The following is a 21,931-nucleotide window of genomic DNA, read 5'->3' on the forward strand; positions in this document are numbered from 1 at the left end:
ATTTCTGCCCACCACCTTGATCTATAAAGTGCACGGGCGTACTGCAGAGCTTTGAGATGGCAGACGGCTGATCTCAACACCCCCAGCTCTCGGGACTCTGCCTGCAAACTGATTATTTTCAATATTCCACATTTAAGATCTTTATTGTATATAAAATATATGATTAGAAGATTTGTCATCTGTAATTAATTATAACTTTGCATGACTATGCATAGTTTGCTAAATGCTTTCAGTACTCAAGACCCATAAGTTTTCAAGTCTGGTAAGTCTCTTCAAGTTAACCCTACGTAATTTCTCTTGGACAGGAAAACAGTGTGTTTACTATTTCTAAAAGTACCGAGGAATGCCCCGTCTCGAATACGTAAGTGGTCACCTTTTGTTCGCCCACAAATAAGGTGCATGAACTCAAAGGCAGGGTAAAGCCGCTTGCTGGGGGAGCACGAGGCAGAGGCTTCTGCCACCTGCCGCCACATGGGGAAGGCTTGTGTCGGTGTAAGAGAAGCTAGAAACCCAGTCTTGACACGCAGGCTCTCCATTTCTAACGTTGGCAGCTCGTTCGGAAAACCCCATAAGCAGGTGCAGTGCACACAAACGCAGCTGCGAGCTGCACTCACTGTGGGGCCCCCAATCTGCAACGGCTCTCCCTACCGACTTTCCCCCCTATTAATGAGTGATGCTCTAGGGCAGACACTCAGGCTTTGCCATTATTTTTCCAATACTTTAACAGGTGAGAGCACTGAGAAAACACAGGAACGTTATTTATTTCCTACACTGCGGTGACAGAAATTACATTCTCATCACTTACCCTGCTGACTTCCTTAGGAGCCGACTCATCTGGTGGAAGGAAAAGGAAGGGAAAAACACAATTAGAAACTTTGAGTAGGTTCTGAAATACAGATTATGTTATTCACGTTCAATAAACTAGAAGCTGCTTTGCTATGTTTTCTCTCACAAAATCAAAGAACTTGGCTTTACACATCTATCAACGAATGGTTAAACACAAGGGTTAGATGCACAACAAAGTTTGGAGGGAAACGAAATACCACAGGCCACTTCCAAGATCACCTTGTGAGACGTTCTGGAACAGTAGCACCTGCAAATGATATTGTACATGACCCAACCACACGACTCTCACAGTGCCCGAGAACACCTGTGCTGCTGGGGTTAACTGCAGCATTTCTTACCTGCTTGAGTAAGACACGACCATGCACAGCACCTGGGGCCAAGTCACAAAGGACACCACAGGGCAGCTTTGTCTCACGGGTCCTGGGCATCGGGGGCCCTCCTGTACTAGACTGTCAGCAGTGTTTCCCATAAAGCGAGACCGATGGATGGATGGATGGATGGACGGATGAACGGACGGCATGCCTAGGTGCGGCCCTCTGAGAGGCTCTCCCCTGCGGCTGGCCACATGACAACAGCATGCCCCCGTGACCAACAGGTTCCAAGAAACAAACTGGCCAGGACTCCATTCTAGGTCACTGGTTCGGACCCAAAGTATATTGATGTGGCCCTTTCGGACGGCGGCTGGGCTGGGCCTCTCCGGAGCCCTTGCTGGGAAGCAGCCTTTAATTAATCCTACCGCTATTCTGTGTCTTCCTGATCAATCAAATCCTGTCTGCCTACCACCGTTAGTGTATACTTAACATGCCCCAAACCTCGTGGATTCTGTGTTCTGCCAAAGCACAGTCTAATTTATCTCGACACTGACAAAAACATGTCTGTCCCACACGTTCAAACAGGGCTGGGATGCTCCTTCCTCTTTCAATATCCTTGTTAACTAACCTGTAGGCCTGTTGCTTTCTCTTCGCTAATCTTTCTCCAATTTGTTGCTTCCACCATTTCGACACATACCACCACATCTAGTGCCAAATCGACCAGCAGCCTCCAAACTATCGCTGAATCCAGTATCTGCCCCAGCAAGCTCGCCACACACGCGTGTGTACACACACACACACACACACGTCTCCCTCCAATGCTCCAGAACCTAAAGGAAACTAGATTTCCACGCTAGCTAAAATAAGTGACTTTACCCAGAGTGTTTTAGAAGTTTCCAAGCTTGGGACTATTGGAGAAGAGACGTTCAATAAATAGTCCCTGTCTGGGGGCATCATTATATTGTTCCCAAGTGACTGGAGTACTGCGTCCCATTCCCTGGAATGTCCCTGAGGAAGAGCACTTAACTTTGCCTTCCATGCTGAAGTTACATCATAGCAGAGTTTCCTCGGCTCAATTCCCAACCCCTAGCCTCTCCCCAACTGCCCCCAGAGATGGGACTATGCGATTTAGTTGTTCCAACAAGTCTATGAGCAGATCCTAAAGTCGTGGAGACGTACATGTTCTTAACTGTTTTCTAAGAAATGCAGTGGGCATGCTCACACGTCCCAGCGGATGAAGAAACACATAATGAAAAGCAGTTGTACAAGGTTTCCGCCCAGGACTGACTGGCGCTTGAGCCTGTGGCACTTCGGAACCTCCCAGTGTCCACAGCCACCCCGAGATCTGAACGCTGGCTGAAGGGACGAATCGGAACGTCCAGGCATCGATAGACTCATGCACCCTTTGCCTTTTCCCTCAGCTTTCCTTGGCGCTTCTCGAATCAAATTTGCGTGTCCATAAGATACCCTCCCAGGATCTCTTTCTGCATACCCGAGCTCTGCTGACTACGTGAGCCCCCAAGGGATATTTTCCCCCCGATTAGCTGTTCTTCCCAAGGCTTTTAAAAATCATTAAAATGATGTTGAGATTGAAGATTCTCTCTTCTTTTTCTTCTCTTACATTTCTCTTTAACAGTCACAGACATTCTCTCTCTGCAATTAGTTTTTGTTTTCTCTAATCATCCCACTAATCCCACTAGACTGTTAGCTCCTTGAGAACAAGGAGACACACCCGGCATATAAGGATCCCGTAGTATATATATTTGTTGAACAAACAAATGTTAATTGAACCCCTAAAGCTGCATAAAAATTAGTGTCTGCTCTGGTGAACATTTTTGTTACTAATTTGATGCTCATGAATTATGCAAAATCTTGCATCCGTGGCAATTTCTTACTTTGCCATGATCCCCAGCACCTTTCATTGAAAGGAAGCTTTACTGCTGAGCTGTGTGAAATGTGGCTCCGACACTTCAGTCCTGAGTGTGTGCTGGAAGTACGGAGACCTTCCCGTCATGGCTTCTTAGAAGAAGACGGGCAAGCCCCGGGCTCTTACTCTGGAATCGCTAGACGATTTGCCAGGAAAGACCAACTGCGTGAGGGGGCTGGGAGGAAGCTTCTGCTCTGTTATTTTGAAAATGTCTTGGTGGAAAAAACTTTTTCAGAATCAAATTATATTGTCAGGATATTCTCTAAGTCAAAAATACATCCTTAAAAATCTTTAAAACTGTGTATATAGTTGTACTCTGATTTTTGTGGTCACTTTTGACAGCACTTGGAGTATGAAATGGGACTTCAGGAAGGACTCCAAATGTAATTAGAAACCAAGGGAACTTGTACTTCGATGGCTGATTTGAAGTTCCGTGGCTGCTTCCATGTTCTTCTTTACTCGCTGTTTCGTTTTGGCTTTTTACTCTATGTTCCGAGAATGCGTTGTGAACAATTTCTACTTTCTAAAATCGATCAATCATTTCCTTAAGTTTAACATATATTTTTTACTACATCTTTCCATGGACAAGCTTTTCGGTGCTCATGCTGTAGGATGCGAAGAGAAGTTCCAGATTTTTGAACTTGAAGATCTGGATACTGCGCGTCCAAAGGAAAGACACAGTGATCAGAAGTGACCGTGACAGTGACAGACACTGGTGATCTCTGGAGGGACTTCGCTGTGCCTCTGTCCTGTAAGACTGCCCATTCACTTCACCTTGTAGGGTTTGCAGGTATTCTAGTATTTCTACGTAGAGCATATCTGTCTTCTCATCACGAAAAATACTTATTTTCCATGAAAATTTACATATGCAATTGACCGTTGAACAACATGGGTTTGACCTGAATGGGTCCACTTATACATGGATTTTTGGACAAATATACTGTAGTGCTATAATGTATTTTTTCTTATGCTTTTCTTAATATTTTCTGAGCCCTAATTTAGATTATCGTGGGGCTACAAAATGTGTTAACCCATGTTTATGTTATTAGTAAGTTTCCTTCTGGTCAACAGTAGGCTCTTAGCAGCTAAGTTTGGGGAGTCAAGTTACAGGCAGATCCTCAATGGGTGGTGCTGGTGGGGGACAGGTCAGCACCCCTAAGCCCCGCAGTGTTCAAGGGTCAACTCTACTTCCAAGGGCCCCACGCAGCCTTTTTCAGCCGCCCCCACATTCTGCAGGAGCTGCGGGCTTGTCTCCAGATAGCCGTCTTCTTACAACAGTGTGCTCTGAAGTCTCAATCCCCAAATATTTAACAAATATGTAACATGTGCCAGGTTCTGAATAATTGCCCCAGCTGGCCCAATCAAGCTGAAGGGAAGGACTTCTCTATCGCGGCTTTGAGAGAACCACAGGAAACTGACTGACAGGCCCTAGTGGGTGCAACCCCGAGGGGAGTTAGGGTTGTCGACCTGAAATCAGCTGACCTTGAAGCCTCCTTTACCTAGGGGTCCCTACGCATGTGAAAGGTCATTTCTCTCTTTATTAAAGCCAATTTTACGAGGTAAAGCTAAAAACACTTCAAAAAAGCATGGAGGAAAGGTAACAAGATGTCACTAGGATATTACTTTTATGCCACTGAATTAATACACTGTTACTTAAAATGAAAACTCCAGAAAGCTCTTCGATTTCCTACCAAAAAATAAACAAATTCCTTTGTTTAGGATTTAAGTTCTCACAGTTTGGTTCTGCCCTATTTTTCCCAACGGGAATATGAAACACGTGGGACGACCCCCCCCCCCCCCCCAGTTGGACTGGTCTTTCTAGAGCCTCAAACATGTTTTGCTGACTCTTATCTCAAAATCTTTGTACCTTCAAATAATTATGGAGTACCTGCTCGGTGCCTGGCACTCTTCTGGGTACCTACAATGAATTTGAACAAAAGAAAAAGACAATAATCGCTGTCCTTACGAAGCTTTATTCTAAAGGCAGAAGGGAGTCCACAAACATGCTAGGACACTAAACTGTACAGCAAGTTCCCAGTCAGTGGTAAGTGTCTGAAAGTGGGGCACAAAGTGGTGTAGGTTGGGGAGCCTCAGAGGCAATGCGGGAAGCGTGGTCAGAGCAGGCCTGATCCAGGGGGTGAGCTATGAAAGCAGCTCCCTGCGGGAAAAGGATTAGTCTGAGCAGAGACCAGAGACTTGAGTGTCTCTGCTGTTTTTTTGCCAAGGTTGATCCTCCCCCCTTTCAGGAATGAGCTCAGCCTGCCTCTGCCCGTGAGGCCCTCTCAAAGGCACGTGGCCCGCATCCTTTCCTCGCCGCCTCATACACTGCTCTTCTCAGATACCGCTCTCCAGTGGGGAGAAGCAGAGCGCTGTAGGAAAAAGGGAAGCGCTGAGTCCACACAGATCGATTTTCAAATCCCAGCTTCACTGACGAGCCACACCTGGGTTCCTTGATGGCTCGACTCGAAATACCGTCACTTAGAGGAAGAGGTCCGGTCAGACGGCGCTAGGGGCGAACGGGACAGCGTACGCAGGGCTCTTGCACACAGCGAGCTGTCAGCACACTCGTTCTGTCTCTTCCTAATCCGTGTGCGAGGAATCACGGTCTGCCTTCTGCTCACGGGGAGACACACGTGGGTGACCTAACTTCCCGACGCAACAGACGTTCTTGCAGACAGGAGACAACAATCCACTTATCCATGGATTTCTCTTCCATTACTGAACAAAAAGCCACTCCAAAAGAGACTCCGGAGTGATGGAGACACAGCTAAGGCGGCTTCTGTGTGCAGAGCATTTTTCTACAGACATCAACGGAGTGGGAAGCACTAGAAGCCTGTCACTTCTGCCCGTGTTCTAAACCTTCTTAGTGTAACTTGTAAGCATACCAATCGCTTTGTTTTCTTCTCTCTCTTAATTTTTTAACATTAAAACCAGACATTAATGGGAGAACGGAAGCCGTGTCATCAAGAGCTTCAGCCCCAGGTGAGCTGGTTTGTGCCAATAAACCCTCTACTTTGCAGAGTCACTAATGGGGAAAAAAGAAACGATACATTGCTAGGTAACGGAAAGGTATAAAGAACTAGATACCTGTGACATTCTTGGTCAGAAAAGAGGGGGGGAGGATATATATAAATTCACAAGCCAAATCATGAAACAGGCAAAGCTGTTATTTTTTCCCTGAAGGACTATTATGATTTCTAATAACTCAGAGAATCACGTTTTCTAGCCTATTTTCTAGCCTATTTTGCAGCCTATTCTTCTGTACTTAATTCTATATGAACAGAATAAGACCCTTCCTCGTGAGAGTTAGTCCATGAAGCCCTCCGATTCCACACGTGAAAAGTGATGGCTGGAAAGGGCATAGTGAGAACGGCAGGCACTTTCCTGTACACAAAGCCTGGAATAATCTACAAAGTAGTTTCTTTAGATCTCGTATATATGAGGATTAGGAATATACATGGTAGGTAAGCTGTAATACAACATGTACAAGCTGTATATACAAGCTGTATAAACAATATGATATAGTTTCTGCATTACAGTTAGCAGAAAATAAGATATTTATATGTTAGATTTCACTTATCAAGGCCATAGAAGCAAAGTTGAAAAAAGGTATCATGATGCCATCACCACATTTTTTTGTTTTGTACATACTGCAGAAATTATTAGATATATCTAAGTGGCCTGGAACCGGGTTGAGTCTACGATTCAGCTTGAGTCTACGATTCAGCTACGTGTCCTAATCATTATTTGGATTGGCGTCATGCTTGTGAGCAAAGGGGACTAACTTTAAAGTTCACCATGAGATAAAACTGAGCAAACCATGCCAGACAGGCTCATATATATCCACATTTTTTTTAAAGATATATATATTTTTAATATTTTATTTATTTATTGGACAGAGAGAGAGAGATCACAAGTAGGCAGAGAGGCAGGCAGAGAGAGAGGAGGAAGCGCAGGCTCCCCGCTGAGCAGAGAGCCCGATGTGGGACTCGATCCCAGGACCCCGAGACCATGACTTGAGCAACCCACTGAGCCACCCAGGCGCCCCTAAAGATATATTTTTTTAAAAGTATACTATTATACTATTATATGATTAATGACCAAGAAAAGCCAAGTCAATTCTGAAAATGACAGAAGTTGCAGAAGTTACACTAAGAAATAGATATTCATACAGAAAAAAAAAAACCACCAAAATTCAACCCTTACATTACACCACATATAAAAGCTTACTTGAAATGAATCATATACCTATAAGAGTGGAAACTAAAACATCTTGAGTTACGCATATTTCTTGGATTAAAGTAAAAAACTATAAAGGAAAAACAATAAAACAGACTTTATCAAAATTAAGTATATTGGCTCTTCAAAAGACACAGTTAAGAAAACAAAAAGAAATGCCATAAACTGAGAACTATAGAGTATTATAGATCTAACTGAAAATCTGCATCCAAAATATATAATCTTACAACTCAAATATGAAAATAACTCCAATTTTAAAAGGGGCAAAATACTTGAATAGATTTCTCACAAAAGAAAATCTAGAAATGGCAAACAAATTCATTAAAAAATGGCTGACCTCCTTAGATACCTGGGAAATGCAAACCACACCCACAATGAGATGTCCACGCCCACAGGAACGTAAAGGGAAAAGGAAAAAATGTGAAGCAAGTGGACCTGCATGAATTGCTGAAAGTGTGCTCGATCCAGTACCCAAACCTTCCTGAGAAACAGAAGCCAACAAAGCACAAGGTGAATCTGAGAAGTGTTCTGCTGAGGGAGAGAAACCAGACGCACTGAATGATTCCCTTTACATGAAACTGTATAAGCAGGACAAAAGGTAGATCGGAGGTTGCCAGGAACTAGAGGCCAGTGATAGACGGGGGAGATAAGCAGCAAAGAGGCATACAGGAATATTCTAGAAAGGCAGAAATGTTGATGTGGTAGTGGTTACATGACAGTATGCGTTCATGAAAACTCACTGAACTATATACTTAAAATCGGTCAGATTTATTATACATAAATTATGACCAATAAGCTGATTAAACAAAAAGCTTTGCCTTGCACTGAGGCTTCAGCTCAGTGTGAAGTAAGCACCAGCACTTCCTCATTCCATTCTTGGTCTGTGTTTCCAGTCAAGACACCATCTTCACAGGAATTGTCCTCTTGGCCCCACACTGCAGTGCCAGCTAGAAGCGGACGGCCGGTGAGAAGTGGGGGTTAACATGCCCGATGTCCCTCTCCGTGCTTTCCACCACCACCAGCCTTAAAGTCATTCCGCCATATTAACTAAGAGTCTTACAACCTGACCAATTTCAGTCCTTTCCCTCAAAACTGCCTCAAATCACTCTGTAGGGCTTTGATGTTCCCATGGAAGACCACACGGCGCAGAAGGCAAGCAAACCTAAGGAATTTCACAGGGAATGGAGAAGCTGCTCTAGCAACAGGCTGTCAGGGATTCAAAGCGAGTTTCAGGCAAGGAGGAAGGAGTGGCAGCATCACTAAGAGGCCACATGGAGACCTGGTAGACAGAAGAGAGCCCCTGTTCCCACCCATCATGAATTAAAAGGTTCTAAATCATGTTAGCCTCAAAAGCCTGAGCAGTGGGTTCAACAGATTCCAGAGGACAAAGGATACCCACCATCATCACCAGAATATTTTCTTAGAGTTTCAAAGTGCCCAGTTGTCTGATAGAAGAAAGAAATTAGGAAGAAGCTGTCCAAGACCAGACCGCGTATGTAAACACTTTGGAAAACAATTTGGCACTTCTGAAAAGCTAGTTCCAGGTATTGATCTAAGACCAAGTATGCAAAACACCAAGTGTCCAAGAAACACCAAGTTAATGAAAAAGAAAAAGAAAGTAGGTTTTAAAGTAAAAGTAACTGAGACCTTTAATTGCTAAGATTCTGTCTTCTACTATCAGTAGGAAATGGAATCCATGAGCAAGATGAGATCAGATAAATAAAATGATTCTTTTATATATACAAGTCAATCCCATTGCTGTATTTAGACAAAGGCTAATGAATCATCATAAAATTCATTATTCTTTAGCATTTCTTCATTATAATCAATTATAAAAGTGGATTAACATTCATTCTCAGAAAAGTTTGTTGACTTAAAAAACACTATAACTCTGTTTTCCTGGAAACTGGTAAAAGAACTGATAACGGAACAATTCCAGAATTGTACAAAGTAGAGACTGGTAGAATAACTATAGCTCAAGAAGAAATAACTTTTTAGAATGTTTTGGAGAACTTGAAATATAATAATCACTTAACTGAGATAAGAAGTCATATTTTTATGACTTTATATTAAAGACCAATATTATGTCTTTCCATTAACACTATAAAAATTAACCAAACATCGCCATAGTATTAAGTATCTAGAATTAAAAAAAAAATTACAGCATTATTTATCTGAGACAAATGATTACATATTCTTCATCTCTACTAAGATCCTGGGCCAATTAACTCGAGGTCTCCAAACAAACTGGCCATCGTTCTGGAGTGCGGGGAGAATGATGACCGGTTTGCTGGGGCTTCAAGTCCAGCAGAGCCATTCCCTTGTTACCAGAAGATCCGTGCTTCTTGTTTGCTTGTTTTAAGTAGGCTCCACGCCTAGTATGGAGGAGCCCAAAACAGGGCCTGAACTCAAGACCTTGAGATCAAGACCTGAGCTGGTATCAAGAGTCAGATGCTTAACAGACTGAGCCACCCAGATATATGGTTTTGGTACTGAATATCATAATCTAAATTTTGGAGCTTCCAGTACTTTCCATACTTTTCAAATTTTTTTATTTATTATTTTTTTGTTGTTGTTAAAGATTTTATTTATTTTATTTGACAGATAGAGATCACAAGTAGGCAGAGAGGCAGACAGAGAGAGAGGGAGGAGGAAGCAGGCTCCCTGCTGAGCACAGAGCCCGATGCAAGGCTCGATCCCAGGACCCCGGGATCATGACTTGAGCCGAAGGCAGAGGCTTTAACCCACTGAGCCACCCAGGCGCCCCTCCATACTTTTTTTTAACAGGGCGAGTTTATATTTTCAAATAAAATCTCACACGGAATAAACCAGTAGATTCGATAGGTTAAAAGTAATGTAGTTGCAGGTACTGGAACTGGCTGAGTATCAGTTCCAACTGCCTGTAAGATCTCCCTCCTGTCCTGAAAGTTTAAAACGACATCGTCAAATCTCCTGACCAGAAGAACCTGATCAGATATACTACTAATGGGAGACTGAATTGAGACCTGAGTTAAGTGGGAAGAAAGAGGTGTGAGGTTCTCCCCTTTCTGGAAGATCAACAGAGACAGTGTGGGTCCATAGGCACCAGATGCCTGCCTCCCTGGCTTCCTGGAGCTGAGTGAGTAGCTCTGCCAATTCCAAGTGGGAGCTGAAATTCCGAAGCCTGGACGTTTTCTTGGTCACTCTGCCTATAGCTGACCCCTCTAGCCCTTCCAGTAATTTTAAGTGGCCCAACACATTTCTCTTTGTTTAAATGAGCTTAGATTGGTTTCTATTACTAACAACCAAACCCGATGTGTTTTATTAGTAAAAATTTACTCTCAATGTTAAAAATTATTACCTCTCTCATTATAAAGTCAACAGATAAGAACAAAGAAGCTGTTTTGGTTAACATAAAATTCTGAAATAGGTGTTATGGAAAACAACCATAGTCTCACATCGGTCTCAGGATCGGATTCATTTCTGGGTTTTTCTTTCAAAGACCCATAATGGTTCACATAAGATAACAAGATACAAGAGATAAAACATTGTTTTCAAAGGTTTGTTGTTTGTTTTATAGACTCCCTTACAAATTCAAAGCCTCTTGATTAAAATGACTCAGAGACTTAAAAGAGACATATTTACAAATTTTTTTTCAAACTTAATCACTAAATATACAACAAATGCAAATAAAATTTTCTTTTAACAAGAAACACCCAAACACATATTTGAGCTCTGCATAAAAATGAATGAAACCAACAGCACAAGATTAATCTCCAGGCAGTCTCCAAGATTAAAACTTGGTACACTTAAATATTCCTGTTACTTTCATATAGTTTTAAATAGCTAAAACAAATTTAAATCAAACATTCCTGGAACCCCTGAAGCATTCTGCAGAAGGATGGCATTCTGAAGAACACAGCACAAAAACCACCACTGTGTGATTCCATTTCCTCTCGCTTCCCTTTTTGTTTTACACCACAATTAAAAAGAGAATACTGCTAATCACAGGTCTGTGAATGACTTAAGATGAAATGTATTCAAATAAAATAAGCACGGGGTGGGGGGTGTTCAAATATGAGGCACCAGGCCTAGATAATCATGCGTTAAATCCAATTCCAAGTACACAACGAGATTTACATAAATTCTTGGTGTATAAGCTTGAACTCCCCAAATATTTCTCTTGGGTAGAAATTTTAGCTGTTATCTCTTTCATTTGTTACTACATACACACTAAAATGTGCTTCTCTTTCAGTTCTAAGATAACACTCACTGGGATTCCCTGCTGTACCGAGGTATCATCTGCCTGAGCAATCCTGCCTACTTAGTCAGTAAGGCAAGACCTAAGCCTGTGAGCCCCATCAGAAGAGGGCAAAGGTGTGAAATTCTGTCCGTTCAGTGCCTAGAACTGTGTGTGACACAAAGTAGATGATTCACTAAATCTCTGTTAAATGAATGGCCATATCTATATAATAACAACTTGATAATATTTATCCATGGGTATAGGTGAGGTAAATAAATCTATTGATGATAATTGTGAATATTCATTCAATGCCTACTACATCCTTAGCTTGAAATATGAAAAGAAATATGATTTTCTAGCAATGAACTCATTTGCTTTAATTTAATAATTTCATATATCCCACAGCAGCAAAAATCCAGCATAGATAAAATCAATAACATAGAATAGATCTGAAGCCATAATATAGTGAATAGAAAATCTACACAACTCTCTGATACAGGTCAAAGAACTTATCCATATGAGACATTATGGACACTTCTAATGTACTAGAAAATATTTGCAAAAAATGCTGATAAAATAATGATGTAAAATCAACAGACAACTCAAATGAACACCTAAAAATAAAACCACACAAGCAGGCATTTCAGAGGGTTCAATGCTGCAGAAATGGGAGCAGAGATGAGAATATAAAAATAACCTGGAGGTTTAGGATAAAATGGCACCTAATATTATGATAATCTTCTTACCACAACCTTAGAAAGAAAACATAATGTTCACTAGGTTACAGGAAGAAAAAGGTGACAAGGGGCTTTGACAGGTGGTTTTATTTTAATACTGTGAAAGAATAAAATGCTAAATCCTGATATTTGTAGACAAACAAATCTGATACATATAAAAGAACATCTCCCCAGGACTGTAATAGGGAATGAAAGGATTTTATTTTCTGTTAGATGATTATTCTTCTTTTATCCCATGGCTATCCTCTATGGGTGGATGAGAATGGTAAGCAGCACCACTGTCTCTCTAAAACCTTCTGGTCATCTTCAGTCATTAAATCCTCAAGCAAATAAGAAGAAATTAAATACCGATCAGTGGACCAAACTATGCTTTCAACAAAAGAAAAATACTTCATATTTGTAAATTGACTTGGAGTGGCAATGTAGACAGTTTTAGTCTATCTTCTTTCACGTTAGTGAAATTTAGGTTTCCCACAGGATCATGTGAGGCATGACCTTCCCTGGTCACCTCACCCCCAGGCCATGGAGAATGCTGCCCAGACAACCACTGAATGAGTGCAGGAAAATCAGGCTACCACCGGCACAGGGGTGGAGGACACAGGAGCACTGAGAAAACATACAGGTGACTAGACTGTGGCAGCACCGTCCTCAGGGCGTCAACAGCACTGGGAAATCCATGAACAATGGTGGAGAAGGCCAGGACGCACCCTTGAAGCCTGTCTGAGATAAGAAACCAGAAATTTTGCCAACGCAACTGTTCCCCCATTATACACTCCCAGTTTTTGCACCTGCTTTCCATTTCCAGAGTAACAACGGCTCTCCTCCCCAGGCATATCCTTTCTTTTCTCAATTCTAATATGTGTTGGGTTAAAATTTTCAAAAATTGTTTAAACTATTCCTCCTTCTATGCTCTTTGTCAAAATAAATTCTATTTCCTAATAGATCTGTCGTAATAAGGCTGAGATTCAGTGAACTGAATGTTCACAGCAAAAAGGTCCATGTACGTAAATTTCTAAAAATAAGAAAAACAAAACAACATAAAAAAACAGTGAATGGGGAAAATAATGTTTCTGTAAGTCTACTAAGTTCAACGTCTATTTAGAACAGTTCAAACAACCTTTCTTAGGCATATCCATTCTTTTTATATGCATAAGATTGTGATGAGTATACTGCAAATACATGAAGAAATCAAATAATAATATTCTAAAGATTTTAGTTACATTCATAAATGTAAAGTTTCATTATTTCATTTTTATTATATATGTTAAAGTAGAAAAACTAGAAAATACAAATAAGTGAAGACAAAATTTAAATCAGTAAATATAATACAAAAATCAGAGTTCTAGATCAGAAACATTTTTAGGTGTCTCCTTCTGTACTTTTTCTATGCCTCAATATGCATGTAAATATAATTCACATTTCATAAAATAGTGTCACTATTTTTTTTTTATTTAAATTCAAGTTAGTTGACATATAGTATATTATTGGTTTCGGGGGCAGAATTTAGTGATTCATCAGTTATATTTAACACCCAGTGCTCATTAGAATCAAGTGTCCCCCTGAATGGCCAGCACCCAGCTACCCACTCTCCTCTAGCAACCCCTAGCTTTTTCCCTATAGTTAGGTATAGTGTCATTCTATATTAAACTATATTTGCTTCTTAAAAACTGAAAATACTGACAGTTTTATTTGTAAGCAAATATAGGTACAACAATCATTCCTTAATTATGCTACAGTTATGCTACGTAGATTATGCTACATTGCATATATACAATGTGGCATTCCATTGGTCGGATTATATTAACTGATTTGCTAATCTCTCTCTCACACACATTCATACACACACATACTTGTAGGTACACCTGGAAAGATTCCCATTGTCATACACAATTCTAAAAGATAGCAATCTAGCCCACACAACTATGTGTTTGTGGGTTGTGTTTGTGTGTATATTTTTCATGCTAATAAATTTAAGTCTTAAATCTTTGGTTTCAATTGACATCACTCTTGCTTTTATAAATGTCTGTTTTATTAAAAAGCACAGCTTTTTCTCAACAGGATGTTTGACTTAATAATATTTTAGTACTTAGCTAGAAATTTTGCATTTAAAATATTTAATCCACAAAAGGTAAAATTTAGGGCTAAATGACACCTCGGAGTGTGTTGTCCAACCTCATGACACCAAAGCCTTCCAGCCTACGGAAAGACTACCTGACCTGTGCCCCACCCCCTTCCACAACACTCGCCATTAGTCTACCTGTCTACAAGTTACACAATGTTTTTTCCTTGCTAAGATGAACTAAGTTACACAAGACCAATGGCTGTCTCTATTTTGTTCAGTGCTGTATCACCTGTGCCTAGCTTCCCACCTAGGACATACTTATCTATTTTTTGAATAAAATTAATCAGTCAATACTAGAGTCGTTCCAACTGCTGGTGGTCAAAATGGTCACCCAGGTCACCATCCTCCCGGGCTATATGTTCCTACTGATACATGAAGGCTTGCTCCTGGCAAGTGACTAGGATATCGCATACATCTGCACTTATCACTTGGTATATGGGAACAGCAACTTCCCAGGGCTGTGGGGAAACCAGGCCAAGACTATAGTCACCCTTCCCAACCCAGTTAATCATAAAAAAATGCTAGTCAGTTCTCAGGAACCAAAGAAAGGTCATCATCAGGGAAATTCTAGAGGGGGTTCAAGTTTCAAAGGGCAAAGATGGTTGGAGCTCCATATAAAAGGCAAAGTCATTTCAAAGATTCCACCAAGCAAGGGGACAGGTAGAGACAAGCCCTGAAGACAGGACAGCCAGCTGTGGGCAAGTGAGCCGGGAAGTACGAGACCGGAAAGCCAGGGATCCTGGAAAGAGTCCGAGAAGCCAGCAGTTTAAGTGAGGGCAGAGTATAAGAGAACCCAGGACGGAGCCAGATGGGAGGCAGGCGGTGACGAGCTGGTCAGACTAACCCGGGCAGGGAGCACGCAGCCCACCTTGCTTCTCTATTACACCGAAGAGCTCACGTTCTAAACCCAAGTCTTTACATGTAGGTTTGTGGGAGGATTTAGCTCACATTATCTCTCAGAAATATTCTCAAATATTTGGCAGAGCCTAAACTCCTGTGAGGGAAACCACAGATCTTCTATCAGAAAATTAAATGTACGTTCACAAATTCTGCAGGTGACGTCAGCGGGGCGATAGGAACTCCAGTTTGACTTTGTAACTGTGTAGCGATAAATTGGCTGCATTAAAAAGTTGACCTAAAACCATTTTAAATTATGGATTCTGAAATTTTTATAAAGTTATTTAGATATTAGTTTTTTAAAAAGATTTTTTTTTTTTAATTTCTTTGAGACACACAGAGAGAGAGAGAGGGAGAGCGAGCATGTGTGTGGGGGCTGGGGGAGGCTGAGCGAGCAGCAGACTCCCTGCTGAGCCCGACATGGGGACTGATCCCAGGACTGGAGATCATGACCTGAGCCGAAGGCAGACGCTTCACCATCTGACCCAGCCAGGCGTCCCAAGTTGTTTAAATCTTCTGAAGGCAGCAGGCATTCACAGGATATAGATACAACGAATAAAATGATACCAAAATATATAGTGAAAACAGGCCTAATCTTACTGCTCCCAATTTCCAATTCCACACCCTCCCTCGTGGGGACCACTGTTAACTCTCTGGGAGGCAACACTTTCCACCTTTGTCCTTTCTCACTGAAGCATGGCCACTGAATAAAAACATATTGGTTTTGTTTTTGTTTCTCTCACTAACATGGCGTTGAACTATAATACACGTTATGCAGTTTTCTTTTGTCTCTTAGAATTTCACGGTTATTCTCCAGACAAGAGACTTAACAATCTTTTCCGTATATGCACAACAAATGTTTCACAAAATAACTATATCACAATTTACTCAATATTCCCTACTGAGGGTCGATGAGGCTGATTTCAGTATTTTGCATCTACAGTAAAGCTGTGATAAATATTCCGGCATATACATCTTCAACATTCTCCCTACTTTAGAAATATTGAAAGCTCCTTTGAAGCAGAAAGTTCCTGTCCTCTGGTGTCTCTGTAGTGGAAACTCAGTGTTTCTTCTGTTTTTTTCCTAACCAGTGATCATCAGCTCGGCAGGTATCGGCCTCAGGTGGGCCTAGAACTTATGCTGCTGCTGAACACCATGTGGAAGAGGCTCTGGCTGAAACCACCGGCTGTCCCTGCTGTCTTACAATTGGCTCCGTTTCCCTGGCTAGCACTTCTGTTTGATGTCAGGGCTACAGTGTCATTCTGTGTCTGCAACATGTGTGGCGAAGCACCGCCCAGACAGGCCGAGCTGTTAACTCCCACGAGGCTCCTGAATTGAGCAGGGGGTTTGTGGGGGCGGAACTGCTCCCACAGCCCAGGAAAGCCACAGCTCTGCTTGGAGCAGACTAACTTCCCTGCACTCCAGTGCTCCATGTCCTTGAACTGAGAAGGCACAGTACCACAGGGGAAAAAGAAGGTGGAAATCAACAGATAAGGCTTCCTGACTTAATGTTGAGGATTAAATCATTCAGTATTTGTAAACTAATGTTTACCCCTTGTATACACATACTCTTCTACACATACATGATCATTACATTTCTATTACGATCTACCAAGAAACCAGACATACAGGCATCAATGTCCACCTATACCGAGCCCACATTCAGCAAGTCTCTCTGGGACATTCTGCGTTTTGCAGGGTTTTAGTCCACCTCCTGCCAGAGTGGTCCAGATCCCCGCACGGACATGAACTGCCGAGGCCGCCTCACCTGCCTGTCCACCCAGCCGGTGTGGCACCGGAATGCTCCCCCTCGAATCCTTGTGGGGACTCATCTCACTAACTGGATTTCTGACTACCAGTCTTCCAATCCTATAAGGAAAGCAGAACATACCAAAAATAGCAGACATTGTTCACAGAACAATATTTCTGTGGGAAGCCGTCATCCTTGAGAAAACTCCGGATTAAGATAGAGCACACCATTGGAAAGGGGAAATGATGCTCACGAGGCATAAAATCACAGCTGAATGGTTTTAGCTGCTTTTTTTCTTTATCCTTCCTACTTTGCTTTTCAATTAAACATTGAGCAACACACTTCTTGAGAGCAAGTTCTATTGTCTGGATGTCTTCTAGGGTAATAAAAATATTTTTAAAAATTGTCTGAGTACAGCTGACACCCCATGCATGTTACTTGGTTTCAGGTGCACAACGCCGTGATTCAGCTTCTTTATACATAATGCTGCTCTCACAACTGTAGCTAGCCCCTGTCCCCGCACTGCACCATTACGTTTTCATGGACTATATCCCTATTCTGTGCATTTTAGTCCTGTGCCTTACTCATTCCATAACTGGAAGCCTGTTTTTCCCACCCTCTCCACCTGTTTTGCTGATTCCCCCACCTCCCTTCCCTCTGGCAACCATCACTCTGTCTCGTATTTATAAGTCTGACTCTGCTTCTTGTTTATTTATTTTTATTAGGTTCCACACATGAGTGAAATCATATGGCATTTGATTTTTCCCAGTTTAACTTATCTCACTTAGCATAATACCCTCCAGGTCTAACCATGTTGGCCCAGATGGCAAGATCACATCCTTTTTAATGGCTGCTTAATATTCCATTGTGTGTGTGTGTGTGTGTGTGTGTGTGTGAGCGCGCACGCATACACATGCATGTTTATGAATGTATCCCATCTTCCTTATCCATTCGTGTATCCATGGACACTTAGGCTGCTTCCATACCTTAACTATTGTAAATAATTCTGTCGTAAACATAGGGGTGCATGAATTTTTTTAAATTACTGTTTTCATTTTCTTTGGGTAAATATGAAGGAAATCATCAACAAAATAAAAAGGCAACCTACTGAATGAAAGAAGATATTTATAAATGAATATCCGATAAGAGGTTAATATCTAAAATATATAAAGAATTAGCCTGTGAAGGCCAGACTAGGACATCACAAGAAAACTGTAGATCAATGTCTCCCAGGAGTACATAGTTGAATAGTCTTTAAATAAAATTAGGAAACCATATCCGGTAGCATATGACCAAGTGGGAAGGTCAGGTTGGTTTAATATCAGTAAATCAGTTTTTGAATTAATTTATTCAAGTTAAAACCACACACGATTATCTCAGTGAACACAGAAAAAGCATCTGACAGAATCCAACATCCATTCATAATAAAAACTCTCAGCAGAAAGGAACTTGTTAACTTGAGCTATACGGAACAAAAAGTATCCAGATTTGAATAGAAGAACTAAATTCTCTTTTTTCTCAAAGATGACATGATCTTATACGTAGAAAACCCCAAATATGGCACCAAAACACTTCTAAAACTAATGAATGATTTAGCAAGGTCTCAGAATACAAGGGTCACTATACCAAAAAAAGTGATCAATATACATTCCATTTGTATATACGAGAAAGGAACAGTTTGAAAGAAATTAAGAAAGTCATTCTACTCACACAGCAATAAAACATAAGCTGAGGAATAAATCCACACACAAAAAAAGTAAAATTTATATACTGAAATCCATGAAACATGCTGAGAGACATTAAAGAACACATAAAATAAAGGAGACAGTTCCATGTTCACGGCTGGGAGATACCATAATGTCAGAATAATCGTCTCCCCAAAATGATCTAAAAATTATAAATTCCTCTCACACTGCTAGACGCCTTTGATTCATATCTAGAGACTAAAATGACTATTTTTGTCTATTAACTTCTGTTTCATAACCATTTTTGGGGAAAAGGATTGGCCACATTCTTGACTCAGCAATAGCGAGAAGCCCAAATTTGCATTATAAATAATCACTTTGACTACCTAGCAGCAATTATCAGTATATGGTTCCAAGACTTCTGGGCCCCCCAGAGACTGTTTCAGAAGGCTCACAGGTAAAAACTCTTTTCATAATAATACTAAAATGTTTTTTGCCTATTTCTCATTTTCTCGCAAGTGTACCAGAACTCACATGATACGCTCAAATTCACGGACTACATCCTTTCTTTTCTAACATTTTGTAAGGTATTTCAAGGCCATAGGTTTAGGATATGAACATGTGACTTTTCAGAGGTTGACTCATGTTCTCAATTCTGCCACATGCTTTTATTTGGTATCTTTGTTAGACCTGCTACTGTCTCCGCAACTTTCATTAATACCCAACAAGAGTTATTTTGAAATCCCATTGTCTTCTCCTACATAGAAACATAGTAAGTACGAAAAGGTAGACACTTCCTGTTATAAAATGAACAAGTCATGGGATGAAAAGTAGAGCATAGGCAACATGGCCAAAACTAATGTAATAACGTTGGTGACGGATGGTAACTACACCTGTCACGGTGAGCACTGCGTGCCACCCGGACGTGTCGCATCACCCGCGAGCCGCGTGGACCTGTCGCATCATGTTGTACACATAAACTAATACAGCACGGTATGTCAACTATACTTCAATTAGAAAGTACACTGTATCTAAAACTACCATTATTTAGAATCTAATGTTTTAATTATTTTATTCTAAAATTAAATATATTTAGGGATGCCTGGCTGGCTCAGTCAGTTAAGCATCTGCCTTTGGCTCAGGTCAAGATCCCAGGGTGCTGAGAGTCCCACATCAGGCTCCTTCCTCATCGGGGAGCCTGCCTCTCCCTCTGCCTACGGTTCCCCTCCTTGGGTTCTCTCTCTTTCTCTGACAAATAAGTAAAATCTTTAAAAAAATTTTAAAATAAAACAAAACAAAATAAAATAAATTTATGGTATATTTTCTTGTATCTAGTGATAGATCATGGGCTTTAAAAAGGGAATCTCAGTAAACCCATTTTCTCAACCTTCAGCTGAGCTAGTTCTGTTTACTGATCCTTAAAAAGATTAAACTGAACTATCAGAAGACTGACTCAGGGGAAGGATGGATCTATTCCAAAGAAATAGGGTGAAACTGTAAATAAGAAACAAAAATATGATAAATTATCACTCTCTTGGCTTTAATCATTTACCTTATCTTGTCTTATACAACAGAACATCTTCAAACGGGATTGTGCTACCAGTTAAGGTGCAAGTTTATTTTGAGACCCATCATTCAATGGATCAAGAAAAAGGAAATGAGTATTTTAAGTATAGACAACATGCACTCTTTACAAGCCCTAAAAATTGTTTGTTACAGCTTTTCACACTAGGAACCTCAAAACCACTGGCTTCAGGGTAAGTTGATGATTTTGTATTGACCAGAGAAGCACACACAGGAGTTAAGTAATAAACGGCTACAGAGCTAGCTCGGCTGAATGCTGCTGCAGAAGGTAGTGAAGAGTTCACAGGGTTGTCACTTTTCCACTGACACAGTAACTCCAGGAATACTTAGCTGCAAACATCAAGATTGGGTTAATGACTGCAACTTTGTAATTTTGCCTTATGACGAATTAATCTATAGATGTGCCTGCAGTCATCCATTGCACGGCAGTTATCACAAGTAAGCTCCAGAACAATCACTGAGGAGCTTTGATTTGGTTATTGGACGAGCACGGGAGTGCTAAAATATTCAAAGTGCTGAATAACTTTTTGAGTATCCCAGTTTATCCCGGAACAACTGAACTGACATCTGTTTTGGTAAAACTGCTGGAGGTTAGCACAAATCAAGGTAACGATGTCAGGCTGTGCCAGCAGTCACTATGTGTTTCTATGCCACACACTAGCAGAAAATATAAGTACCTTATATAAATTTTAGGCAACAAGCACATGCAGTAGTGAAATATTCTAAGGTCGTATAACTTTTTTGATCTCTCACACACCTGTAGAAAAAGCAATGCCAGTTTTGTCTGAGAATGTCCTTGATGTAGGAGGCCATTACTGCTGAACTCACCCACTTACTGTCAACGGAAGGTGGGGGCGACCCACAGGCACCCAAGTGGCTCAGCTCAGGACCAGCACCTCCTCCCTGCCCCTCTGGGTAGCACAGTCCTCCTCATCTCTGGTACATCTTACATCACAGGGAGGTGGGGTCACGTGACACCAGAGGCGGATTCATTGGCATGGCAGCCTGAATGTGCTATACAGGCAGACTGCTTGCTCTGGGCCCCAGTCAAAGCCCAGCTTGTAGTGTTCTCAGGTATGGAATGCGCTTCCAGGACCTGAATAGGCTACGAGAAGCAGATAACTGCTTTGCAGCAAAAGGTTCAAGATGCAGTAATTCACCCTGCAGGCAATGACCCAGGACCTCTGAAGACCTAAAAAATTTGCTGATTTTCAGAGGACTTCCTAATCATGGTATGGTTTATCTCCAGTGTTAGGTTGGCAAACATTTAACAAATGACTCCCTGGGGAAATTATGCTCTCGATGTGTAGCACTTCCTAATCTCTGTGGTATAAATATTCCCACGATGATATTGAAAACAGCTTGCAACAGAGCTAATTATAAAATGTTTAGGAATTTTGCAAGCTGGTTGTTAACACAGCCATTACAAAAAATTTAATTGTATTAACATTAAATAGACTATATTTAAAAGGTAACAAATTTTGAAAACTCATTCAAGTTGTTTTGTGGCACTTGGCCCTTACCTATACTGTTGAGGTTGTCTGTGTCTATCAGCTGCATGACGGACGTACACCATTGTGCTAGTGCATGGCCCTTCTTTTTTTTTTTTTT

General features: G+C 41.1%; 1 protein-coding gene across 3 annotated transcripts in view; it reads right to left on the reverse strand.

Moving 5' to 3' along the window:
* Nucleotides 1-21,931, reverse strand: part of PDE10A (phosphodiesterase 10A) — a 565,247-nt gene that overhangs the window by 112,952 nt on the left and 430,364 nt on the right. For all 3 annotated transcript variants that reach the window (XM_059401406.1, XM_059401405.1, XM_059401404.1), the window contains one exon: nt 806-834. In XM_059401406.1, coding sequence (XP_059257389.1) covers nt 806-834 — 29 coding nt within the window. The remainder of the gene's footprint in view (nt 1-805; nt 835-21,931) is intronic.

Source organism: Mustela nigripes, chromosome 5, assembly GCF_022355385.1.
Source record: "Mustela nigripes isolate SB6536 chromosome 5, MUSNIG.SB6536, whole genome shotgun sequence".
NCBI classification, from domain to species: Eukaryota; Metazoa; Chordata; class Mammalia; order Carnivora; family Mustelidae; genus Mustela; species Mustela nigripes.